This window comes from Dryas octopetala, chromosome 3, assembly GCF_963921425.1.
Source record: "Dryas octopetala chromosome 3, drDryOcto1.1, whole genome shotgun sequence".
NCBI lineage: Eukaryota > Viridiplantae > Streptophyta > Magnoliopsida > Rosales > Rosaceae > Dryas > Dryas octopetala.
In genome coordinates, this window is record NC_141368.1 from 5,069,589 (window position 1) to 5,080,244 (window position 10,656).

Sequence of the window (10,656 nt, forward strand, 5' to 3'; positions counted from 1 at the left end):
TTTTATTTAAAATCATTACATCCCAAATATCCTAAACTCACATCCAATGTAACTGGGAAACAAATGAAGCATTGGATTATTCTATGAATTTCAAGAAAGACTTTTAATTGCCTTTTTTCTATGTATGGATAAAAAACTTGTAAATTATTTTCCTGTCAGTTTATATATTTTTTGGCTTAAGATTAGAAAAGACTTAAAAACTCGATCATTATTTTCGCTACAAGAAACGCATTTAATTTCATTCACTGATATATGGTTGACATTCCAATATTCCAAACTCCCTACCCATTAATTGAATTTACTCAAAAGGGAACAGATTTTTTTGTTGTTGACAGTTTGACACCAAAAAGCGAACAGATTAATTGAAATTCCAATTTCCTCCATAACTCACTTGGCATTTACGCACCTAAAAATTTTCTCCATTTATAGAATCAATGGATGATAGTATGATACTCCTAAAATTACCTTCATTGGTTAAGTTGCCAGCATAAACAATATCCATTTTTTCCCTCTATGCAAACTGTAAACAGTAAAGCCAATTCCAACAAACCAAGCCCAAACTGTGAAAGCCAGCAAATAACCCCTCCTACCCTGCTTTCATTTCTCGTTTGGGTAGGGTTGCAACTTGGGTCGGGTCAACTTGAGCCCACCCTTTTGAACCCGTGTGGGAGGGTTTAAAAAAGTCAAAACCAGCCTAAATCCGAACCCAACCTTAACCCAAATTCTTTTGGTTGAGCTTGGATAGAGGTCATGTCTGCCCAAGCTGAACCTGAATCTTAGTCTAAATTTTGAATCCAATTTGTATTAGTATTATACTATAATTTATATATTAGATTACATTTTAGTCATTAGTAATATAATATTTAATTTATATATCATTATTGAAGATGAACTAGAGATATTAAATAAGGTTGAAATATGTATTTTATTTTACATATTTTTATATATTTTTGTGTGGAATAAAACCTAAAATATAGTATTTGATAACAATATAGTTGGGAACTTGAGATGTTATTATTATTTTATCTTCATGTTGAAGCCTTAAATGTATTGCTTTGTTTTATTTGAATCTAGTTGATATTTAAAGTTTTGAACAGTCTTTGATTAATTGAGATAATTATGTTATATTTTTATCAAGATTTATTTTTTCTATAAGTTGGAACCAATTTGTTCCTTGATTTTGCAAGCTACATCCAACCCAAGAAAATTCGGCAATTTGAACCCAATTTGAATTGTGCTTGGGTTATATTGGTTCATTTATTTGCAACCCGCCTAAATAACCAGAAAAATAAAACATGATTGAGCTTGGGGGACCTTTCAACCCGCCCAACCCGCGCCTACGTTTGGGATTCTAATTTCTTTTATCACGAACCTCTTTCATTCTTTTTCTCTAAACCCCAGTTATTACTATTTTTCCTTACACTTTATCATTGTACGGCTTGTACCCTATAACCCATTTCTCTCCTCATTCCCTTTCTTTGTCTCTGAACCAAAGCTTCTAAGGCTCTGGCTCTCGGAATATCAGAGAGATTATCTCTTCTCTGGGTAACATGAAATCTTTTTAGGCCGGACGGGAAAGTTTCGTAAATTTAGAATTCTCCGCGATTCTGAGTTTGTGAATTAGAATTTCGTTGGGGGGGGGGTTGGAAGCAAAAAAAAAAAATGCAGAAAACGAGTCAGAGTCGGTCGGAGCAGCTCAAAGCTTCGGGCTTTTTCGCATTGCCGGAAAAAACGGGGGATTGTCCGGTTCTCTGCCTGCGCGTGGGCCTCCTTCTCTGCCTCGTCGCGTCGATCTTACTCGCGCTCCACTCCGCCTTCTCTCCCACGTCCCACTGGTTCTTCCTCCCGGACCGAACCCGACCCGACTCCGCCGGAAGCTCCGAACCCACCAACATCTCCCACATTCTCTTCGGCATCGGCGCCTCCATCAACACGTGGCGCTCCCGCAGCAGCTCCGCCGGCCTCTGGTGGGACCCGAACGCCACCCGCGGCTTCGTCTGGCTCGACGGCGACCCCGAAAAAAAAGGAAGCGACAGCGTTTCGGTGTCGTCAATCCCGTACCGGGTTTCGGAAGACTGGACCCGGTTCAAGTACTCCAGCTCGCAATCGGCGGTCCGGATCGCCCGGATCATATTGGAGAGCTTCAAGCTCGGGCTTCCAAACGTGAGGTGGTTCGTGATGGGAGACGACGATACCGTGTTTTTCGCTCACAACCTTGTTTCGGTGTTAGCGAGGTACGACCACAATCAGATGTACTATATTGGCGGGAACTCGGAGAGCGTCGAACAGGACGTGATGCACGCGTACGACATGGCATTTGGTGGCGGAGGCTTCGCGATCAGTTACCCGCTCGCGGCTCGCTTGGTCGACCTGATGGACGGTTGTCTTGATAGGTACCACAATTTCTACGGCTCTGATCAGAGGGTGTGGGCCTGCGTCAGCGAGATCGGTGTGCCTCTCACCAATTTGGGTGGGCTCCACCAGGTACGTACTTTTGTTGTGCTTATTTACACGTGGCTTGCGTAGGTGCGTTCTGTTATTACTTACCAGTTACCAGGCAGGACTAGCGAGTAGTCAACAATTTTTGCCACTCACTGACGCATTTCTTTACGGCGGGTGATGGCTGACCCAATTTTAGTCATAGGGTTTATGCCACGTGTATGTAGTTCAGGACAGGGATTTTAATTTGAGTTGAACGACCCATGGTAATCGACCACGTCAACTCTTCAATCATCATAAAAAAACAATTTGAATTTACTTTGGGATTGACTTGAGTCAAATCTGTTGGAACATATGGGTTGATAGCCCAACATTTGAAAAACTTTCATGGAACAAACAGTTGAACTTAAGGCAACCTAATTTTGATAAGAGGCAAGACTAATGGCTCAAAAATTGCGAAAATACAGCTTTAAATAAGATAAAGATTTTCTTCAAACTATATTTTTCTTATCATAATCCATTTCTTATACAATTATTATGATTAATTATAAATACACATTAATTTTCACATAATATGATCCATTAATATATAAGTCTTTCAACTTTAGATGGGATAAAAAGATATGCAACACACTACACATACTAGGCTAAGAAATAGAACGGAATAGATTCTGCCATTGTTCTTCTAAGTTCTGTTATGGGCATCTCAGAAATCAGCATAAACTAAATGGCATTGCGTTGTGATTCTTGTGAAGGAACAAACTAAGAACATTAATTATAAAATGAAGTATTAATTAATAATTATGGTCCAAATTTAAAGCTGATCCATAGTCCATAGACAAGAAGTGAATATATTCTCATGGCATATGGCAAGCATGCCATACATGGGTTGGAGTCCTAAACCTGCAATACGATGTTATTGTTGTTTGTTGGTAGGTTTTAGAGTTGTTATAAGTAATAGTATTAATATTAGAGAAACTTAGAGTTCAGTCCATTTTATGAATGTTTCTTAGACTAAAAAATGTAGTGATTTAAGATTTTTAATCAAGTCTTTTTATTTTTCTTGTTTAATGGCTTTATGTTAGGTTTTAATTCTAGAATTTGGACGGATGCAGTCTCTGCAAAACTCACTTTACACTCTAGAAGGGAAAATACCTTTTAAATCGAGAGAGAACTTTATTATGAATTAAAAAAATTTTCTTATAAATTAAAATTTTTTATTATGAATTAAAAAAGTTTCTTATAAATTAAAGAACTTTATTATGAATTAAATTTTAAAACACCTTCAATTTCCATCTAAAAATTATTTTTTTAAATAACTCAAGCCGAATTATCTCCATATATTATTATATATTAAAGGTTACATGTGTTTTACTTATCCTCTCTATCAAAAAGTTTAAAAGAGTGCAATACGTGTCCTTGAAGTTGCTTTATTCTTCATTATATTATATTCTTGTATGGATATTCTTTATTACTTTGTTATGGTAAAGATTAGCGTAGGTTGCCTAGAACATAACGACCATGAAATTGCTCTACTTGTCTTTAAGCACTTTTCCTTCAACATTTGGAATATGTACACCATTAATTACTACCAGTACATGTGCCGATTATGGAGGGCTTGTAATTGAAAAAGAGTAGGTAGCACATTGTTTACATTCTTCCACCTGTCAGTCCTACGCATTCCAACCCACACTACACGTTGGAGCTTGTCGTGGAAGCTACGGTGAAATTAGAAGTCTGTCTTGTCCTTATGTACTACAATTATAATAACTTTTACCAAAGATCCTCTATGAAATAGTTATCATAGAAATTCCCTCTATGGCTCTATGGAACCATAAGGTCCATAAATTCATACCCACTTTAAAGTTCCTTGAACTATTTACGGCAGTAATCTACATAGTTGGTGGGTGAGTCTTGTGCCAACATTAGGTTTCAGTGTTTCACACAACAAATAGTTTTCTTTCAGTGGTTAACTAGACTTACCACGTCATCATAAACGACGTGGTTTATATCAAAGTCCCACCAAAACTGTTCTTCATAATCTTTATTTAGTTTACCAACGAAAGTGTTGAAGCTATTGTCATTAATTAATTAAAATTCTAAATAATTAATAAGAATAAAAGTAATACTACGTAATTAGATCATAAATGTACAACACATATGCATGCATGCTTATTATAGTTCATAATCATTTAGCAAAGGACTATGAGATGACCCGTTTGGTATATTCCAATTTTTCAGTTTGATATCAGAGGGGACCCCTACGGTCTTTTAGCTGCACACCCATTGGCACCACTTGTGTCCCTCCACCACCTGGACTCCATGAAACCCATGTTCCCGAACCAGACCCATTCAGACTCACTCAAGTCCCTCGTCCATGCATACCAGGTGGACCCGGGCCGTATCCTACAACAAAGTTTTTGCTACGACCACACACGTAGATGGTCCATATCCATTTCCTGGGGCTACACCGTTCAGCTTTACCCATCAATGGTAACGGCTAAGGATATGCAGACACCATTTCGGACGTTCAAGACATGGCGGAGCTGGAGTGATGGGCCTTTCACATTCAATACCCGACCCATGAGTTCGGATCCGTGTGAACAGCCACTCATTTATTACTTGGACCAAGTTAAGGTCCGCAAGGTTGTGACCCTGACTACTTACAAGAGGTTTGTGGAAAAGGAAGCGAAACAATGTGAAAGAGCAGATTATGACCACGCAATGGCAGTGCAAAGGATCGTAGTCTGGTCAGAGAAGATGGACCTTGACTATTGGACCAAGGTAAACCCCTCTCTCCATCTCTCTCTCACTCACATACATTTTAAGTTTTAACGGAAGAAGTTATTCAATTAATATTCCTAAAGTGATGTTGCTCCTTTTTCATACATATTGGACCCATCTATTGTGTCTATAACACATGAAATTGTGGGTCCATCCAATATTTAATGTTTATAATAATTAGAGTTGTACACTTTTTGTATACTGGGACTAATACAAAAAGTAACACAGTGCCGGTATATATAGAGAATCGTAAAATTGTTATTGCTAGTCGTTAAAACGTGTTCGCAGTGTATAGTGGTATGTGTATATTTTTCAACTTGATTTATGAATTCTGATAATTTGATGGTGTTGAGCAGGAACAGGCTCCACGTAGACAGTGCTGTGAGATTAAGAATCATGGAAGCATTTTGAAGGATGGGGGTATGTGGATTAGAATTAGGAGATGCAAACCCTCGGAATCTATTACAATCTAGAGGGTCTAGGATGGCAATACTGTGAGACTACACATTATCAAGGGGTTTTTTTTTTTCCTATTGTTTCGTTTTGGGCTTAGCTTACCACTACTTATAGATCAGCCCATAAGCCATTCAACCTCTGTAATTACTCGAGTAATAATATGAAGGCTCAGTTTAGACGACACATGACTTGAAGTAACTCCACTTTGTTTCTTTCTAATTTGTCTCAGTCTCTTTTTTTTTTTTTTTTTTTTTTTTTTCTGTCTGTGATAGAGCACTTAAAACCCACATTCACGGCAATAATTCAATTCTTACCCTCCTCTTCTCTAAAAAGCAAAAGTAACTAGTAGCATGATACAAGGGAGACTATGACATGCTTACACATGCACTTGCATATTGACCATTTGACCCCATATGGCCTTAAAGCACCCGTACTAGCAATGAAGAATGCACACGATTTGCACAATTCTCCATCCACACGAATAATAATCTAGCATTTGTCAAGGACTCAAGGGTAACTTTTTTAAACCTAAAAGGTGCAAGAGTTAAAGCGTATAGAGAAACAATAAAAACAGATAAGAACAGATAATTTGTTCCCATTGGAATTGAAAGCTAAATGCAGCTTACTATTGTGTTGGTGATGCCAGCAAAGGTATAATTGGCTATGGAGAAACAATAAAAACAGATAAGAAGTCACCTCAGACTATGGTGACCTCACACACACACACAACCAAAATTTGCAATAAATGTACGACGCAATACCAATGGAGAAGCAATAAGCAATTAAGCAGATAAGGGTTCAATTGACTCACCTCAGCCTCAGACTGGTGTCCACACCGAACCCAAATTTCAATAAATGTAAGACGCAATACCTGACCAAGTTGACAAGAAATTTGTTAGATTGGAGAGTGAGAATGAGATGAATAAGAAAGGATGGGAAAAAAACAAACACTCAAAAGTTTGGGGAAATTTTTTTGGTAAAATAGAATCAGCACCGTTGAAACTATAGAATTGCAAAAAACAGACTAACTGGATTACTGGAATAGTTTACTTGAAAAACAACTGCAAGTGCAAAAACTATTTTCAAAGTGAGACATATTCACCATTTCTTCCAGTAGACTTATGCGACCAAGCTCATATGCATAATATGCATTATTAGTATAGTCGTAAAGGCAAATCTTACCCCTCCAAAGAACTCCTCTCACAATGTAAAGGCGAGCAATCTTCTTACTTATGGCACCTGTTCAAATATACCTCTGGATAAATGGAAGGCAGAGTTACTTACATTGCCATATATATAATAATTACAACAAATTAAGAAACAAGCTCCTCATGAAAACTGCCACTTTCACAGGTCCAGTAACACCAATTCCCTCTTTTACAATGCCATCCTAAATTTTGATCAATGAAATATTAATTGCAAAGCAAGGTTTCTCGTGTTGGATTTCCAGTTGTCGAATTTACCCTGTCACAGAACAGTGGCTTCATTATAAATGAAGCATATTCGTGAAGATGAATGTATAAAAAGAAGTATCTTTCTTACCCATCAGCAACTTTGCAAAGATATTCCCGCTGATCATCTCTCAAAGGCACATCTGTGAAGTCTGACCACATAGAAGGCAAATCATCCAAAACTGATTACATACTTGGTACTTGACATGATTTTACAGAAATCTTGGTTAAGCCGAAAACATTAAAGCTAACGCTCAAAGACATTTCTCACTATGGAAACCAACCATGCAAAACTGAAGCTAATGTGGGGAAAAAAAACTAGAGTAACGCCAAGGTTAAAAAATTAATATAAACTTTTTAATTTTTCTACTTTCTTTGTAATACCAAGTATAGCTAGCATGGATTTGAGCACACCTTGAGACGAAGTCCCCTAATATTAAGTCAAAGCTATAAAAAGGTATCATAAGTGAGAAAATATTTTCACATACCTGCACCAGTAATATTCGATCCTCTGAAAGATGTGTTGCCTGTAGCAAGTGCACCTTCCAAGTTAGCGTTGCTCAGATTTGCCTGCAAAAGTGGTGCATGCATGTGTAAGAGCTTTAGAAGACATTATGGAAATGTTTCCTTCTTTATTTCTTTGCTTGGCAAGATTTGAAACTTGGGCCTAGTGGAATCCCAACCCAACCCTTACCACTACCACCTGATTCACCTGAACCAAGACGGGGATGTGATTAACTGTCAGGATAAAAACTAACAGAATTTTAAAAGAGAATCTGGAAAGTTTTTAAGGTTCCACTAAATTAGTAGTTGAAAGCATTTTCCACTGTACTGAATGTGCAGGCCAGTTAGCCCTGTCTCATAAACTGACATGTCTTTTACAAATTATGCTGCTGTTGTATCTAACTCTTGGTGGATAGTAATTCCAGAAATTAGATGGGTAAATTCTTCAATAGTCCTATAATCCTATTAACTTGATTGGAAAGACCTATCAATAAATACCTATAATCCCCAAAACGACAATAAATATTATGACAGTGACAAAGAATTAAAATGTGAATAATGGTGAACCAGCTTGAAGGGAAAGGTTAAAGGGTCCCCAATTGTCATGTTCAACATTTACCTTGAAGATGGACACTTAGCAAACCAGAGCCTAATCCAAATGACCCTAACCTAGTACTTGGACATGTAAGAATGTAGGCAGGCAAATTTATATCCCCAATTGGCATAATCCGATAAGTCTCAGAAATGGGAGCTTCACACACATTGTCCAAGTCCATATTAATGGGAATACTTCTCAGTCCCACTATTATCCTCCTAACTACATTTTTCACCATTTATACAGGTTTTATTAAATAGGTTACCTGATAACACAAAATCTAAATACGCAGTGAACAGAGAAAACACAAAGAAACTGCAGAAGGGGTTCTCATAAATTAAATACACGACTAAATGTTCCATCAAAGTTCACCTTTGTCACATTGGCCAAGGAAAAGTCTACACCTCTTAGATCAGCATCAGAAAGATCAGCCCCTGCAGACAGAATATCAGGGTAAATAAAATAACAGAATACGTTTTTTGCTGAATGTCAGATGTATGCTTAATCCTTTAACAGCAAAGATAAACAAGGTAATTCGATGCATATAGGATTTATTCAGATATGATTTCAGTTTTCCACCTAACTCACATTATATATTCTTATCAAGTATTAATTAATTACTAAGTGAAGCATGCAAGCTGCTTTTTTATCATTCAGAAAAAAAAAATTAAAAAAAAAGGAGATAATTATGACAATGAATAACAATACCTGTTAAATCAGCATCAAAGAAGCTAGCACCTAATAACTTGGCGCCTCTAAAATTCGCTTGTCTCAATATGGACTGTAACACAATTAACACAATTAACACATAAACTCATCATCTATGAATGCACTAGACATTAAACACTTGCAGTACATGTAAGAAGTGTGCGTGTGTGTTTGTGTTTCAGATAAAATTGATTCATTAGGACCGTTTTGAAGTCTTGCTTAATCAAAGTCTTGCCGCTAAAGTCCTTTCCGGTGAGGTCCTGGCCTCTAGTGACCTCCGAACCGTACGGACCTCCGCCCTGTCATCGACGACAATGAGATTAATTTAGTGCATAGTTTCCCTTCGCTTCACTCACTTTCTCGGGAACCAAACAGAGCAATCAGCATTGAAACGTACCTTAAAGGCGAGTGCGGAATTGGCTACGAACAGAGAAGCGGAGAGCAGAGCGATCAGGCTCGCCTTACAGACCGATTCTCCGAGAGACAACAATGCAGGGTTTCCAGAAGCTTCGAGGTGATTCTCTACCACCTGTGAAAGAAAATTTCAAAAATAACAGTAATGAGAGCGATTTGGATAGCGTACGCGAGTGTGCGCAATGCGAGATATGTAGAAGTGAAAGAGAGAAAAAGGCAAAGCGGGGGAGGAGAGGTGCGCAGTGTACCTGAGGCGCAGGATAGCCGGAGAGAGAGAGGTGTTGGCGGGAAGTATGAGATTTGGGGAAAGAGAGAGGCGGTTTTGGAGGGATTTTGGAACACAAGGAGACGTTGAGAAGCGCCATTGAAATTGTGCAGTCGGATTTTTCTTTCTTTTCTTTTGTGTCGTGGATACTGGATACTGGATAATGAGCGAGATCGGGATTATATGGGCCGTGTTGGGTCTACCTGCTCACACCTGTGAGTGAGAGTCCAGTAAAGAAAATTTTCCTGCGCCTTGTCTTTTTCCTGCTATATTCGTTGTTAGAGTAATTTACTTTTCATTTTAACAGATATTCTTTCTTATATATTTTAATATTTACAAACAAAAAAAAGAAAATCTTTCTTATGCGCTGGAATATAATTGTGTTTTGGAGCAGCTTTTCTTTATTGTATATTTGTATCGAATTAAATGGGCAAATTAACAATTATTTTTTCCAAATCTCATTGAAGACAATTATTAATTTATTATGGAGCATTATATTGAGGATTTGTGTAGAAAAATGTTGATTAATTGATAAAAGAGTATGGATCAATCCATAAGGCAAAATTGTGAAAGCAAATTTTAGTATTATTGATCGGTTTTTTATATTTGACCAACTTGAACTTTGAGCTTAATCTCACTTAACTACTTAAAAAAAATACTGTGTCAATTTCATCACTTAAATTAAAAATTTGTTACAATGTACCACCTCTATCTCATTTTGTCTAAACTTTTGTTAAAAATAAGGGTATTTTGATTTTTTTCAAGTTTTTATTGTTAGAAAAAAATAATTTTTTTACACTTTACCCGCTTAAACATAATAGAAAACTGACTTGAAAATACTAACGGAATGAGTCCGATGTAATACATTGTAATAAATTTTTAATTCAATTGGTAAATTAAAAATTTTTTTTTTTAGATAGTAAAGTGAGATTGAGCTCATAGTTCAGATGAATAAAGTGTAATAAAGTCTTATTGATCATTTGATCCGTAAAGTACTTTTATATATTAACTGTACAGAGAGAGAGAAGTTACATTTTACA

At 37.0% G+C, this 10,656-nt stretch overlaps 2 protein-coding genes across 2 annotated transcripts; one reads left to right on the top strand and one right to left on the bottom strand.

The window, feature by feature from the left end:
- Nucleotides 1–1,659: 1,659 nt before the first annotated feature.
- On the top strand, nucleotides 1,660–6,541 carry LOC147289962 (uncharacterized). Its single transcript, XM_086237454.1, has 3 exons — nucleotides 1,660–2,484; nucleotides 4,681–5,223; nucleotides 5,580–6,541. Exons 1-3 carry the CDS (start codon nucleotides 1,663–1,665, stop codon nucleotides 5,694–5,696), a joined length of 1,482 nt encoding a protein of 493 aa, XP_086093580.1. The 5' UTR covers nucleotides 1,660–1,662; the 3' UTR covers nucleotides 5,697–6,541.
- Nucleotides 6,542–6,919: 378 nt separating this feature from the next.
- Nucleotides 6,920–9,756, bottom strand: LOC147289963 (Tetratricopeptide repeat (TPR)-like superfamily protein). Its single transcript, XM_086237455.1, has 8 exons — nucleotides 9,600–9,756; nucleotides 9,335–9,466; nucleotides 9,141–9,236; nucleotides 8,938–9,010; nucleotides 8,602–8,663; nucleotides 7,619–7,700; nucleotides 7,222–7,282; nucleotides 6,920–7,143 (listed from the first exon to the last, which is right to left on the bottom strand). Exons 1-8 carry the CDS (start codon nucleotides 9,714–9,716, stop codon nucleotides 7,092–7,094), a joined length of 675 nt encoding a protein of 224 aa, XP_086093581.1. The 5' UTR covers nucleotides 9,717–9,756; the 3' UTR covers nucleotides 6,920–7,091.
- Between the last annotated feature and the right edge of the window lie 900 nt (nucleotides 9,757–10,656).

Bases quoted from the DNA above. Each gene is read 5' to 3' on its own strand.
- LOC147289962 (XM_086237454.1), top strand. From the start codon at position 1,663: ATGCAGAAAACGAGTCAGAGTCGGTCGGAGCAGCTCAAAGCTTCGGGC. The intron at 2,485-4,680 runs GTACGTACTTTT...CCAATTTTTCAG, and splicing joins ATTTGGGTGGGCTCCACCAG to TTTGATATCAGAGGGGACCC. The intron at 5,224-5,579 runs GTAAACCCCTCT...GGTGTTGAGCAG, and splicing joins ACCTTGACTATTGGACCAAG to GAACAGGCTCCACGTAGACA.
- LOC147289963 (XM_086237455.1), bottom strand. From the start codon at position 9,716: ATGGCGCTTCTCAACGTCTCCTTGTGTTCCAAAATCCCTCCAAAACCG. The intron at 9,237-9,334 runs GTACGTTTCAAT...CGTCGATGACAG, and splicing joins ATTCCGCACTCGCCTTTAAG to GGCGGAGGTCCGTACGGTTC. The intron at 7,144-7,221 runs GTAAGAAAGATA...GTTCTGTGACAG, and splicing joins CTTTGCAAAGTTGCTGATGG to GGTAAATTCGACAACTGGAA.